Source organism: Clarias gariepinus, chromosome 17 (assembly GCF_024256425.1).
Source record: "Clarias gariepinus isolate MV-2021 ecotype Netherlands chromosome 17, CGAR_prim_01v2, whole genome shotgun sequence".
NCBI classification, from domain to species: domain Eukaryota; kingdom Metazoa; phylum Chordata; class Actinopteri; order Siluriformes; family Clariidae; genus Clarias; species Clarias gariepinus.
The window spans coordinates 1,132,997-1,148,747 of record NC_071116.1 but is presented as its reverse complement, the minus strand read 5'-3'; the positions used below and the strand labels follow the sequence as shown (position 1 = coordinate 1,148,747).

General features: G+C 38.6%; 2 protein-coding genes across 5 annotated transcripts; one reads left to right on the top strand and one right to left on the bottom strand.

Moving 5' to 3' along the window:
* The first annotated feature begins 2,495 nt into the window (after positions 1-2,495).
* Positions 2,496-7,646, top strand: tmem88a (transmembrane protein 88 a). 4 transcript variants are annotated; one of them, XM_053475782.1, is made up of 4 exons: positions 2,496-2,919; positions 3,595-3,654; positions 6,422-6,770; positions 7,071-7,646. In XM_053475782.1, exons 2-4 carry the CDS (start codon positions 3,602-3,604, stop codon positions 7,350-7,352), a joined length of 684 nt encoding a protein of 227 aa, XP_053331757.1. In that variant the 5' UTR covers positions 2,496-2,919; positions 3,595-3,601; the 3' UTR covers positions 7,353-7,646. The 4 variants fall into 4 exon arrangements, with proteins under 4 accessions (XP_053331757.1, XP_053331761.1, XP_053331760.1 ...); XM_053475786.1 differs by having other exon boundaries at positions 2,500-2,919; positions 3,617-3,728; XM_053475785.1 differs by lacking the exon at positions 3,595-3,654 and having other exon boundaries at positions 2,505-2,919.
* A 288-nt stretch (positions 7,647-7,934) lies between these two features.
* Positions 7,935-15,520, bottom strand: pcolcea (procollagen C-endopeptidase enhancer a). The gene is made up of 9 exons (XM_053515804.1): positions 15,331-15,520; positions 13,502-13,610; positions 13,029-13,287; positions 12,202-12,326; positions 11,865-12,001; positions 9,792-10,105; positions 9,510-9,584; positions 9,250-9,420; positions 7,935-8,647 (listed from the first exon to the last, which is right to left on the bottom strand). Exons 1-9 carry the CDS (start codon positions 15,420-15,422, stop codon positions 8,517-8,519), a joined length of 1,413 nt encoding a protein of 470 aa, XP_053371779.1. The 5' UTR covers positions 15,423-15,520; the 3' UTR covers positions 7,935-8,516.
* Positions 15,521-15,751: the final 231 nt, after the last annotated feature.

Genomic DNA, 15,751 nt, shown 5'->3' with positions numbered 1-15,751 from the left:
ACATTCTAAACTCACTTTGTTTCCGGTGGAGCAAAAATAATCACGCTGACGTGATGCATCAAGCTTAAACACACACACACCTGCAATGGACCTACAACTCACCTCGGTTCAATAATAAAAAGTTAGACGTAATAAACAAAGATTAAACATTTATTTAGAAAAATTAAAACAGCCAGCTACTCAACAAGTCACGCTCTACTTATGAATAATAGCTGATCACATGAAGTTTGGTCTCGCTAATGGTTTCTCATTTATCGTCTTTCCATTCAAAAGAGAAGAAACAGTTACTGACCCTGGATTAAGAACTGTGTAAATGAAAAATTAAGATGAAATACCAAAGCTACAGTGGTGTTTATCACTGCTAATCAGTCGATCTGTGCGTTCATGCTAACTAGAGAACATTAATCAACAATCTCAGTGATTAAAGTGATTAAAGTGCCAGTAACATAGCAGAGAGGTTTCATTAGTGACATGCAGTTCGATGAAACGGAAACAAAGATACCAACGCTGTATACGAGCCACTGTCTGGGTCTAACACGGGGTTTTCTCAGTGACATTAAGCAGACTCGAATCTCACTGCGTTCCATCAGTGAAAAAATGAGCTGAGAGTAACATCAGGCCAAACAGCAGCTTGACCTTTACTCATCAAGCTCCACGTGAACAACCTGCGTGAAAACGTTCCCGCCGTTCACTGTTACAGGCGCATCTGGCTCCTTTACTGGAACATTATTGTTCAGATTATTGTTAAGATTTTGTGCTGTTTTCTGATATTTGTTCGTATTTGTTGGTGTTTGTTAACGTTTGTCGGAGTTCACTGGGTTACCTTGGTTACAACTGTGGGGTGTTTGAAATTTTAACAGTGTATAGTTTCTAACAGTGTATGATTACGTTTGATGAAGAACATCGGTGTTTGTAGATTGTTTGTGAATAGGAGTAAATGGTGGAAAATTGTGATTTGAAAAGGTGTTTGGTGTATTTTTTATTGGTATTTGATATTTGAATTGTTTAATGTAGCATAATAGATGTGGTGTTCATAGTACTAGTGTTTGTTTATAATGTGTATTTGATAGTGTGATGTAAGTTTTTAGTCCTCATTACTGGTCAGCATTGGTGTTTGATAGTGGGTATTGGTGTTTGATAGTGGGTATTGATGTTTAATAGTGGGTATTGGTGTTTGATAGTGGGTATTGATGTTTAATAGTGGGTATTGGTGTTTGATAGTGGGTATTGGTGTTTGATAGTGGGTATTTATCTGTGTTTGATGGTGAATTTTGGTGTTTATTGGTAAATATTTATTGCCATTTGAATTGATGGATATAGGTGTTTGATGGGTGGTATTTGGTGTTTGATGGTGGGCATTGGTGTTTGATAATAAATACTGGTGCTAGATGGTGGTTATCGTTATCGTTATGGTCATTGTCTCAAAGGAAATTAATGGAAGTGTATATGAATGAGAAAAAATGTGTTTAGATAATAATGAGATTGTGAGATTTTCCCAGATTAGCAAGCAGAGGGCGACGGTGGCAAGAGAAAACTCCCTAAGATGGCAATAGAACAAAATTGGTGTTTGATGGTGACTATTTATTGGTGGTTGAAGGTGGGTATTAGGGTTTAATGGTGGATATTGGTGTTTGGTGGATAAGGTTGGGGTTGATTGGTGACTGTTTATTGGTGTTTGATGGCAAATCTTGCTGTTTGATGGGTGGTTTTTGGTATTTGATGGTGAGCATGGGCATTGTATGGTACCATTGGTGTTTGATTGTGTGCATTGGTGTTTGATGGTGAATACTGGTGTTTAATGGTGGCAATTGATGTTTGATGGTGGGCATTGACGTTTTATGGTGGATATTGGTGTTTGATGATGGGCATTGGCATTTTATGATACCCATTAGTGTTTGATGGTGGAAATTAGAGTCTTATGGTGGGGATTGGGATTTGATGATTTCTATTGGTAAATAATGGTGGGCATTTTATGGTACCCATTGGTGTTTGATGGTGGGTATTAAAGTTGATTCTGCTATGTATTCTAATTCTTTTGTGTGGAACTTAAGTATAGTTAAAATAGTTTTAAATTAATTTATTATTTGTAGATTTCTGTATTTGATGGTGGGTACTGGTGTTTAATGGTGAGTATTGGTGTTGGAATTGATCTTGAATGCCCTAATTAAATTAGTTTTTCATGCCAAAAATGCTGACAAAACATGTTCTACTGTGAATGTCTAGTAGACATTTAACCTGTTGATGGATCTGGCCATTTGCATTCACATATCTCCTGCGCGTTCTCTCCTCCCACGCTGGATAGAGATAGTTTACCTTCTCTGCTACTCCCTAACACTAAACTGTGCAGAGGAATGTGACAGCTGTAATGGTAGACTTACTCCTATGTAACTGGTGGACATTTGCTTCTTTTTTTTTCATTTCATGAAGATAGTGGCACTGAGAATAAATGAACACTTTACACTGTTTGATAAATCAGGAAAATCATCTGTACAGCATCATTTGTAGCTAAGCTTTGCCCCACCTCCCCTCTTCACACTGCCACTGAATCAGGTCTACCTCAGTGTCCAAACAGCTTATCTACACCGAGCAGAAGAAAACCTCAGCCCAAAAGAGGGAAAGGAGGATACCCTGGTCAGAGGAAGGAAAGAGTGAAGCAGGAAGGGAGATCGAGTGAGAAGAGAAGAAAGGCTGACTTTTCCATCAGACACCCCTGTTTTTAACACTAACGTCGTTTGAGGACCGAGAGCTGCAAAGCAGAGTTCAATAAAGAAAAAAAATCAGGAACACACAAACAAAACAAAGGATTTTGGCACTTTAAAGGACAGATCTGAAGTGACGTTGTCGAGGATTAAAATCAACCACCCGAGAAAATATTTGGCAAATTTTGTAGACTTTTGAAGACTTTAAGTCCATCCTAAAGTAAGTAAGATATTTTTTTAAAAACACAACAGGAAAAAGTTACTATGATTTCCATGTATTTAAGCTTCAATTTATTTTTATCGCCAAACTTTTAGTGTTAAAACTTCATTAAAAACTTCACATGCATTATTGTTGCATCATCTTTATGAAATTCAATAAATGATTTAAATCTTAATTTAAATTTCTGGGTTGTTGTCAAATCACGCTTCAAAAAATGGCATCTTAGCAAGTGAAAAAAAAATGTATCTAGTCAAACCTATATATAATTTATTAACATAATATAACAATTATAACATCCCAAAGCTTATTTTAAGTCAAATATTACTAAGCCAAATCATCTGCCATGAGAACAAGATTTTATCGCTTATACTTTTAATAATACGCTTAATAACATTATATTTGCTTTGTTGTAATTTTATGTTGAGAAAGTGTGGATAAATTAAACTATATTTAAGATATTTTAACTTGATGTTTTTTTTTCAGTGCAATATAATGTTTTATAATAATAATAATAATAATAATAATTACTATTATTAATACTGTATTATTGTTATTGTTGGTATTATTATTACTACTATTAATATCACAGTTATGTAATTTTTTGATTAATATTTTTAGAAATTATAGAAATACACCTAGTGGAAAGGTATGTTTACACCATGTTGTTTGTCACAGTGATGTCATGCTGTTTGTGCAGGGAGTATACCGCTGGACTCGTGCCCAAAACTGGCGCAGGTAAAAAAGGCGCCTTTTTCCTAGTAAGACGGATCTTACAGTTCTCTAGACCAGACACTAAATTGGTGCCAAAGGTGACTAAACTAAAATGTCTGTAGACAGTGTTTTCCTGTAAGAAAGTAAAGAACTTTTAATTATTGTGTATATCCAATAAGAAGAATCATTTATAACAGGTGGTTAACTAAGTGTGCAAATGATTACCCATTAATATTTTCTTATCTTAGAAAAGTAAATAATCTGTTTTAGTTAAAGTTAATGTGTTGATTTAATGAGACTGTAAAGCACAATTTACTGTATAAACCATTTTATTGTCACATCCACATATAGATAGTTAATAATCACCATTTTAGAAATAAAAACAATAAATACTTGTTAGTTGATTCTTTTAAAATCTTGTGAAATGCTTGTTCCTACATTCCTAAAATATAAAGTCTATAGTCATATAAAAGTTTGTTTACAAAATAAGAAAAATGTTATAACTGTTTTTAGAGGGGTCTAGGACTAGGACTAATCCCCACTGCATTTGCACCCTGCTGGAGGCCCGGGGTCGATCTGTCAGGGTCAGGAGGTTATCCTGGTTTATTTGTCTCAGCATGAGCAGGAAGTCATGTGTTTGAGGAGATGTCCTGCTCGTGGAGATATTGGAAGTCAGTTTGGCACACACGCTTTCCTCTGGGCTCGGGTTCCTGCCTCATTGTTTTGTGTTTTTATTTTTTCTCTCGGTTCCTGTTTCCTCCAGTTCACAGTCACTCAATTATCTCTGTTTACCTTACGCACTCTGTGCCCTGGAGCCATTGTACGAGGTTTGAAACGAGGCAAAGAATTATTTTGCTTTTGCTGGTATCTGAGGTATTTGATTGTTTTTTTAGCGTTTTAATATGTATCGTATTATACCCAGGATGTGTCACTAGTGGAGAGATAACAGATATTTATACATATATTTATTATTTGTTAGCCACATTAAAGCCTTAACAGTTATAGCACTTCTTTAAAAAGCAGACTCCAGAAACTGAACATGACTGGTTTAAGTTCCATAATGTTTTCACCATTTTAGGCAAAATATGAAATATAATGAAATATAATAAATAAAGTGAAATATAATGCATCATGTAATGATATATGCAGTTGTATGTAATGTATACTATATAAATACACACATCAATGAAAGTTCACAAATAGCTAGAACTGAGTGGTTAATCATAACCACTTTTTCTTTCCTATAGTTTTCTTGATCAGCTTGCCTTTTCAATGCACTTGGAATAGTCTGTGTCTTTCCAAGCTTTACATCACACCCAATAGGCAAACTCTGGTTCTGAAGTTTCAAAAGTTTTAAAGAAGTTTCAGTCCCAAGTTTCAAAAGGTGCAGTTGATCGAAAACCAAAAAGTGAATGAATCCCCATACAGTTCCATGTTAAAGCTGTCTGCTATGAACCAATTTAGATAATAAGCCAACTGTAATCTTGGTAGTTTAACTTTCCACAAAAAATGTGTTAGCTGACACAGGGCGGAGTTCGATTAAGTGCAAAGTAATGATAGTTTCTAAATTATCGCTATCCACCTTAGCCTTTTGATAAACTAGCTATTTTGTGGTAACTGAAGTAAGCAGGCATGCTACGACCAACAGCCACTTTTGCCAATTATGTATTAACAGGGGTGTAGACGGAATCGGCACCTGCGAACATGGCAATGACATCATGGAGGGTCTGTCCATTTACATACATAGGCATTTGGCAGACTCTCTTATCCAGCGACTCTCTTATTACAAAAGTGCTCAAGTTTTCCTCATTGGATAGATCCTTACACTGGGTTACTAGGTCACTAACTAAGTGCTAATCAAACACTGTTAGGAAAGGTGTTTTTATGGGCGGGGTGGGGGATTGGGGGGGCGGTGATGCAGGGAGCAGAGAAGTGGGGTGGTGTGCAAGAACTTGGAAAGGTTAAAAACAAGACATGCAGCTGCAGGTGCCAGGAGTGAGTTGCACTAGTCCAGTCTGGAAATAACAAGGGACTGATCAAGCACCTGAGTAGCCTGTGAGGAGGGAAATGGGCGAATTCTTTGCCCAGCGAGTAAGGTTAGCAATGTGTGGGGAAAATGGCAGTTGATTGTCCAGAGTTACCCCAAGATTGTGGACAGTGGCTGGGGGACTGATTGTTGTCCAGGGAGATTACAAGGTCTTGACCAGTGGAATCACCAGGGATGAAGAGCAGTTCGTTTTTACTCAGATTGAGCTTCATTGGGCGAGATGAAGCGTCATCCAGGATGAGATGCCTGTCAGACATGCTGAGATCCGGGTGCAAACCTGAGTAAGGAAAGGAGAGAATAAGTTGCGTGTCATCTGCATAACAATGGTATGAAAAGCCATGTGAGGATATGACCTTACCAAGAGACCGCGTGTAGAGGGAAAACAGGCCTTTGTCCAGGTCTTATACAGTCTATGATCACTCCGTGTTTTACTAAACTTTATAAAATCCTACTCCTGTGTTTAATTAAATTATAGAAGAAATAAATAAATAAATAGCCTTTAGAAAGGAAACTTGTTTATCTAAATCCTGAGACTTTAAACAGACTTTGTGTGTAAAATACTTCTGAATAATCATTATGTCACAACTTGTTTATAAGCAGATTGTTAGGTGTTAATGATGATCAAGCAATTGTTTGAATTGTTTATTTGCTAAAGAAAATCACTAGAACTCCACATATGCACATGTCTGAGCTCTCTCTCTCTCTCTCTCTCTCTCTTTTTCTCTATCTTTCCGTATAATTCAGGATGACTTTGTCACGCAATGGGACGCTGGAAAGGACGCCGTCTCGCCAGTTCGGCTCCGAAGCAGGTGACTCAGACTCGACGCGTCTGCATCACACGAACTTGTCGTCACCGGTTGTTGACCCTGTTACCCCAGCAGTGGTAGTTCCTCCTCCGTACTCATCCTCCAAAGTGGCAACTGAGCCTCTGGAGCTCAGAGCCTCACTGGACTGCTGGGCATGCTCGGTTCTCGTCACGGTGCAGAACCTCATCATCGCCGCCGTGAATGTCACGCTCGCCAGTGTTGTATTCGGGATCATCCTCACTCCGGCACTCACCATGGTCGTGTTCGGCTTCCTCTGCCATTCTAAGGTAAGATAATAGCGATGGGAATTTGGAGTATTTTAAATTACTCTAATTATTTAACTCCTAAAAGTTGACGTTTAGTTGATACCTTGACTTTTTTTCTATTCTGGACATCAATATTTATAAAAGTAATAGTAAAATGTTGTTGCTTTGCAGTACATCATATATATTCTTATAACTGGAAAATCAGGAAGAGTCAACGAACATAAATTGACTTAAAAGTTAAAGTCCTGATTAATGCAATCTGTGTCTTGCTAAGAAACCTGATGAATATAAGATTGACTTTCCTCCCACCTTCTCATCTAGGTCCAGCCCGGTGGTACCTCGGCTTACTGCTCGGACCTTCTGAACGACGCGTCCTGCGTGGCTTTGCTGGTCGTCGGGTTCTTGTTGTTGGTTCCTCTGCTGGTGCTGGCCCTCGCGGCATACTGCAGATTGGCACGCCACCTGCAGCTCGGCCTCTGCTTCATCCCTTACAGCCGTGCCGTCTATAAGAACCTTCCTGTGTCTCAGCACCCGGGACTACAGGGCTGCTGCGGCCAGCAGGAGGCGCCAGAGAGAGACGGCAAAGCCGGCGAGTGGGTGTGAGGACGAACAGGACGCTCTGATGGCTCTTGGGCTAAAACTGTGACGAAGCTATAATAATCCAATGATCTACATGCATTTTAATTAAATAATTTGTATAGTAAATATGCACAATTTATATCTGGTGATTTTTTAAAATGTTTTTGTTGAAGAAATATCAAAATTGCATGTTTTTTTCTTTGTATTTTACTAAATGTTGCATCAAATAACATTGCATGATTCTGTTGTGGTTAACATACTTCCATGTCCTGTCATGTTTTTTACACAATGTTTAATTTCAATAAATTTAAAATCAGAAATGTTTAAAGTCAGAGGTTTTTGATTATTTTTCTATTTTACTATTCACAGGTTCATCATTTCCAAATGCAAGTTTATTAATGGATAAAAAAAGCGCATTTAATTGTTGATTTAACAATGAGACAAGTCATAAGTATAAGTTCAAGATTTGTAAAGTAATGGCACTTTCCTAAGAAGGAGTCTTCAGTTTAACAAAAAAAATTCTGATGTCTTCAGGGCAGAAGAATTCATCAAGGCTCAAGGTTACATTGCTGTTATTGGGGAAAAACACAGGAGATTCTGTATGATATAAAACCTTTATTTGATGACATCATAAATTACAAATACATGGTATGACATCTTTAATTGTTACAAACGAAAAGGAAAATTTTGCTCTATATGTTGCCATTTCATCATCTCTGTGTACTTCGTGTAGCTGCTCAGAGTTCGATGTTAAACCGCAGACCCTGACTGAGTTACAGTACTGGTTTTAATGCGCCCTTGTTCACTTCCCAAAATCGCTAAGAAGTGTGTATTAAATGTCCGCTCTCTGTTGGGTTGCGTAAACTTTAGCTAACTAGCTAGTGCACTGATTTGCTAATCAGAAAATAGCCACCCAAATATTATAGTTAACAAATATAGAATTCTTTGTGGTTATAATTGTATGTCACGGTCTTAGAGGGTGAAAACGCAACAATACACAACAGTAAACAAACAATGAGGCTGAGAGATACGATACTGTGCTACGGAACAAAGGATACCGGCTAGCAAACACGCTGAACACAGGTCCTAGGCCTGAGGGTTGCTTTAGCAAATGATTTTGTCATGTGATGAGTTTTTTCACTGCCTGTGCTGTTCACTTTTTTTCCGTGTTGGTGTTGGCCCTGGAGATCAGCACGGCTGGTTGGTGAGGCTGGAGAGGATTTTGTGGTGTGGATTTTTGTACACAGCCGTGAACGTGCCTGGAGGGAGGATGCCACGCCCGTCTTCATCCACCTGACCCATCATGATATAGTTCTGACCTGAAATAGAAAAATGTGGACAGATGAAGGAACTGAAGGTCAAGAATTTTATAATGATTTTTTAAATTTTTATTCATCTTTTGAGTCAAATTTGGAGCAACGCTGTTTAACAAGAAACATGATGTTACTTTCATCTTGTTGATTGTTTCGAGAAATTTTCTTTTATTTTGTGCAATTTGTTTATTATTGAATATAGTGTAAAAAAAAATCTTTAAAGACATAAAGTAATTCTTTATAGTCTTTATATATTTATTTATTATTTCTGGTGTATAAATATTAGAGCTTTTAATATTGTTTATTTCTAGTCATTTTACTCACATTTCTGTTTCTTGTGCTGTTTTTATTTTTTGTCATTGTATTTTAGTTTTTTTGTCTGATTTATCTTTAGCAATTTGCAACTTATTTATTTTACAACATTCAACAAATAGTTTAACAAATAGTTACTTAATTATCTAAGTAACTATTTGTTACTTTTGCTTCATTTATTGCTTCGTATGGTTTATTATTCCATAAATATTTACTGTTTTATCATTTATTGCTTGTCATATGTCATTGTTGTTAGTTCTATCACAAATTTATTTTGACCCTTAGCCACAGGTTACCTCTGCGTATTGTTGGACAGTTCTTGCACATGAGCACCAGTTTAACAGTCATGGTCTCTTCTGTCTGCGTGATGGTCAGTCCTCTAGTTTTATAAGCCTTAATGATGGAGACATGGGCCACGAGACGGCCCTGAGGAGCCGGAGAGAGCCCCATCACCGTCCCCGTGATCACTACGGAGAGAGAAAACTTGAGCTGTATTGATTTCACGTACACATATAGGTTTCTTATCAGAATCTTTAACACCGGACAACAAACCTACCGAATTTACTGCTGCAGAAACTCGCCTTTATGCTGCCGTCTCTCTTACACGTTTTAGGGCACTGAGCGTTCGTGTCTGAAAATGTGCACATGTGAAATTTGTATTTAATACGTTTTTTTTAACATACAGACATGTTGTGATTTTTATATTGGCTAAAACATTGCTTGCATGTCACAGAGCATTTTACTCTGCTCCGCTGTCATGCACATGGCCTGTATTTGCATACTCAACCCTGATTGGCTTGTGTATTTTATGATGCCATACCATGTACTCATCTCTCACCTGGATGTTCCGGATTGGGCTGACCCGCTTCTGGTCTGCGACTCGAAGGTCTGGCGGGCTGATTGGGATTGACTGGTTGGCGTCGGCGTGCAGGAACGGTGGTAGTAGTGGTTGTGGTGGTTGTGGTGGATGGTGCCTCTGTGGTCTTTATGATGACGGGTTTGCGAGCCGGGGTGAGCTTTGGGACTTGGGAATGTGTCTGGGGAGAATACCCTCTCGGGACACTGGAATACGAGGCGATGAAGCCGTCGGAGGTGACGCTCTGGTCAGACACGAACTGGACCAGGAGAATGCTACTGTTGGTCAAGATGGGCCTGGGAATGGAGGTACAGGAGAAATAGAACATGGATTGAACTACGTAGTAGTAAGATTGGATCCAACTGCATATGATAAGCTTTTACAATAATTACACTTTAATAATCTTTTTCAGTTGGAAATAATCACGTCAGGCAAGAAGAATTCACCACTATGCTATCAGACGGCATGCTGCCTCAGGATCTAGTTCTTTTTTTGGCATTTTTATTTTCTGTTTTATGCTTATATTAACCAAGTAGACAAATACACACATGAAAAACGTTCGAGCTGCACCATGATCTGCAGCGCTTGGTTAAAGTTTGTTATTAACTTAATGTAGTATTTTTTTATTATTATTAATATAAGACAGGAATCTATTGATGCAAAAACACTCTCCCTGTCTTATCGTAACGCCTTTTCACCAGTGAGTCATGGAAACCTGGAACCTTACAGTGGCTCACTTTACTTCACCAAGTGTTTTTCATGTGAAATTGGAGCTTTCAGAAAGATGGCTGCTTCCATGGATCAGGAGGTTTCCCTGTTGATGTTAGTAAATCTTTCAAGAGGGGCATTCAAATCACACCGGGACTTGCCATGGAATTTCTGGTGAATGAATGCGTAAAAGTGATTGACATTTACAGAAGACTTGGAGGACACTACGGTCATGAGAATCTTAGCCGCAGGGAATCACTTGAACGGTGAAAATACTTTAAAGAAGGCGTGAATGTGAATGATGCTTCTGGACAAGGTGGCTTGGAGCTTCCCATGAAAATTCTGTGAAACCAGGGGGCCAGGGGTAGCTCAGTGGTTAAGGCATTGGACTACGGTTCAGAAGATCCCAGGTTCAAACCCCACAACCACCAAGTTGCCACTGTTGGGCCCTTGAGCGCGGCCCTTAACCCTCAACTGCTCAGATGTGTAATGAGATAAAAAAATGAAATAAAAAGAGCGTCTGCCAAATGCCTAAATGTAAATAAAACACTGGGATAAGTGCATTAGTGTAGCAGGGGATTATATAGAGAAATAAAGGGAGTTTTTGCTCTCAGAATTGTGCTCTGTTATAATTAAAAGTCTTCCCTTGTACATAGGTACAGTACATCCTATGCACTACTCTACCACAGAAGCGCTTTTCCTGTTATTTTTGCCAATTTTTTATAAAAACCCATGACTGTACCCGTCCTGGTGGGCTGCTTTTGGTTGGAGATCTCATCGCATGGATGCCCCGTGTGTCTCTTTGGGATGCGTCTGGTGTCCGGGGATGTTTTCACTTTACCATAAAGACGGTTCTGACCTCGACTGGTGTTGACAGCTGTTTCTCTGAGGACTTGACTTGGCTGCAGTTGCTCAATAGTTCAAGATTGCAATTGTCTCCAAGAACTACCTGAACTCCATATTTACATCAATTAACATCAACTGTTATACTGAACTGCCTGCCAACTAACACACAGTATAAATGCAGATCAATTCCTGCTCTCTGTTTCACCCAGATGAGGATGGGTTCCCTGTTAAGTCTGGTTCCTCTCAAGGTTTCTTCCTTGCCACTGTCGTCCGCGGCTTGCTCACCAGGGACTATCTGACCATCTTGATTCATACACACTTACATTCCATTCGGACTTAAATAATTCTTTTAATTGTGTAAAGCTGCTTTGCGACAATGACAATTGTTAAAACGCTATACAAATAAAATTGAATTGAATTGAATTACAAGGAATCCCATGAAGAACTTCACTTTTAGAAGTGTACAAGTCATGCTAATGATGCTAATGAAGCAGTACTCACTCAGGCACCTTGTCACCGCAGTATTTCCCGATGAGTCTCGAGTCGTCTCTCTCACCTCCATTATAAAACGTCACATAATCGAAGCGGCAGTACGTGTCAGGCTCCAAATCAAACTTATCGAACCTCACCTCTATCACCTAAAAGCAACCAGCACACAAATTCTCATGTCACATCCGCTTGTTAAAAAAACCTAAACAGCTACAGTATGACTGATATTTTCCAAACAGAAATCCATGTATGAAATTTAGCCTGTTACATCCAGCAGCTGTTTTTATATTTTTATTCTTGATACTTAAGGAGTCGACTTATTTATGAGCAACACTTCACCAGTCCTGACCTTGTCTGGATCCACAGTGATGAGCCACGAGCAACTGATGCCTGATGGGTAGTTTTTCTCAGGCCAGTTGGGTGTATGGATGCTGCCTTGTGGTTTTGTCAACTGTCCACCACAGAACTGTACCTCTGGAAGTCAAATTTCAATACAGTTTAGCAGAAAACTGGTGCAACGTCTTAACTGAGTCAGAGTTAACTGATTAAGGCAAGAGTTTTTTTTTTTTTTTTAAGAATCGATCGTGGTTGTGTAATAGTTGCAACACTGGAAGGTTTAAAATACAAAAATGCTAAAATTAGTGATAGTAATTTAGGTGCAAGGATACAACTATCTAGCATACAGTATTACTGTACCTTTTTTTAAAATAAATGATGTCCTGTATATAGCGATATATGAGAAGTGTTTTGATAATTTTCAATAAAATAAAAATGAACCTTGTATCAATGTAAAAAGAAGCCTTGTTCTATCTATGAAAAATAAATACAGATATAAAATTGTATCTAATGTGAGGTATTTTCATTCTCTTTAATCCAAGCACAATTTTTAATGATATATTAAACGATACTCTTTTTAACTAATCTAGATTCTTTATATTTTATGTATTATAAGTTACATTCATCTTAAAATTCACAATCTAACATCTAACGATCTTTTGCACATAACGTATAACATATGACGTAGGCCCGCAAAGGAATTCCACACATTCTGGAGTCTATGGGGTTTCTTTCAATTCTTTGAAACCTTTATTCTTTTTTTTTTATGCAAACGTGGCATAAGCGATAACTATTAATGAAGAATTGATTAGTTAAAGGAATGTTGTAAGTGATGAGTACCATTCAGGCGTGGGTCTGCTCCAGTATACTGGCCGAGGAAGCCACGCCCCCCAGATGTTGAGTCTGACTCCATGTGCAACATCAAGGTGTTGGAGGTGGAGATGAGCATGCCGGGCCGGAACGTCCCACAGAAGCGACCCAGCTTCTGCGCCATGTTTGAGTGACCATTATAAATGTCCAGGAAATCATATCGGCACAGGGAGTCGGCCTCGAGGTCAAAAATCCTGAAGGAGAGCTTGACCACCTGACCTTCTGGGACCTGACCAAGATAGAATCGTGTTTGGCAGTAATTACAATCAGGGTAATCCAGCGACTTTTGTGCTATCTTTAAGTTCCATGTTCCATGCTAAATATACTTTATTTATTCTTTATTGAAATTGATCAATTAATTTTTGGCATCATTTTGGAATAACTTTGTTTCACAACTTGTTCAATAAAAACAAACTGAAAGAAAAACATGAATTCACACTCACAGTGATGTACCACGTGCAGTTGCTGTTCGGTTTATAGAACAAAGGAAAGTTCTCACTTGCTACGAAACCCGATTCTTTGTCCAGATTCCCTCCACATTTAAACTCCGGCCTGAGAGCGGGACAGGAAGGACAAAACACAAACTCTGTGAGACATTTAAAAGTCCCGTAATATACTATTTCTCTAAAGTCTCCTTTATCAGGTCTCAGAGCTCTTGCAAAGTGTATATCTGTGTGTTAATGCTCCAGCTGAAATCACCCTCAGATAATGCATTTTTTAAACCTAAAACATTTACTCCTGTTCCAAATGTGCTGTTTTAGTGTCTATGTAAATGAGCTGCTGCTTAGCCACGCCCCCCAGAGAACAGCAGATCTGAGCAACAAGATAGAGGAGGTGATCCTCTTATATGAGGTCAAATAGGTGTAATATTTAGAATTAGCTTGCCCAAACTGAGGAGATGAGTATGTCTCCATAGAGCATGCATCTACATGACATTTACAGCAACTTATATTTTATCTCATGCATTTGAGCAGTTGAGGGTTAAGGAACAACTTGGTGGTGCTGGGGTTTGAACCTGGGATCTTTCATTCAAAGCGTGGCACCAGTTAATAAAAGGGTATAAACTGAAATCACTGCAATAACAGATAAATGATGTAAGAACAGAGTTTGGCATGAGATGCCACTTTGCTTCCATAATGTAAGGAGGTCGGGCAGGAATGATGATGCTTGGTCAGAGGATGTGACATTTTTCTTTTTTTTATTTGTCTCTTTGGGTTATCACTAAAATATTGTGTGAATGTAACAGTGTTTGTACAACACTTAGCTCAGAGAGAAAAACACACTCAGACGCAGTGTTCTGTAATCCTGGTGCAGAGTTTTGTTGAATCTGGAGGTTATAAACTTTGAGATGCTTTTTTAATCATATTCATTTCCACGATGCTGTAATCATTTTCTTATTGCAGCAGACTGTCCAGACACAGATTCCTGCTGAAGGCTTCGAGCTCAGACCTTTAAAATAAATGTGTCCTGTATGTAGAGTTTTAAGGGTGAAAATGCTGACATCTAGCGGTGGAGATAGATATTGTTTTTGACACATTGTAATCAGAGGCAGGCTTTTAAAAACAAGGCAGCTTTCTGCATAATGAACTACAGACTAAAGCAAATCTACAAGTGGGTTTAAAAGGTCAGTATTTATGAACTTTGAGTCTAAAACAGACCAGATTGAATAATAAGACACACCAGTAATGACTTCGTAGGGTTCTGCAGGGAATGGAACAATGCACAAATTACTATCAGGGGATGTTTTTCTTCCTTGGGGGTTCTCATATCTCATATATATATATACAAATTTATAAATGATGAAATAAATCCATTTTGGTATTTTTGGACCAGGACGTACAGTAAGCAGATTCCCCAAATTCCTGCAGGCTGAAGAGGTTGAAGAAGTTTCCAGCACATCTGCCAGTATGAGTTGTCAATTTAGGAAAACACACACACACACACACACACACACACACACACACACACACATACAGAAACAAAGGCTTTCTCCTTTTTTATAATAATGCTCAGATACACACACACACACACACACACACACACACACACATTTTTAATAATGCTCAGATACACACACACACACACACACACACACACAGACAGAGAGTAGATTGAACAAAAGCTTATTAAACTTCAGTCGGAGACGTCCATTATTTAATTTATGTTTTAAGATTCATGTCAGAAAATCAGTAACAGTCATTTAAGATCACAAGGACCCTTTAAACACACACACACACACACACACACACACATGCACAGACACAAACACTACCTGGTGTAGTTGGTCGTCTGACTGTGTGTCCATCCAAAAACCAGCAGGAGAAGTAACCCTGCAGAGGACACGGTCCTGCTCAGATGCTCCATTTTCCCTTATTAATGGGACGGAGTGAGGGGAAGAAGAGAAGAAAAGAACTGACTGGAAGAAGAGGAGGAGCGAAAGAAAGACAGTACAGGAGAGGAGAAGTGTCGGAGCTCATGCAGGCATAGAGGGAATCCAAACCAAAAGGGGGAAGGGGTTTAATCTGCTCCAGATGTAGCTCTGGATCTCAGCCACCTTTGAAAAATCCTGAAAGAAAGAGCGAGAAAAGTCAGAGAGGAACATTCTCAAAGAATATTCTTATTCAGCCAATTCATCTGCTGGTCAGATGTCATGTTTGAACATGAGGTCACTGGGTTAGGAAGCAGGTTTAGTG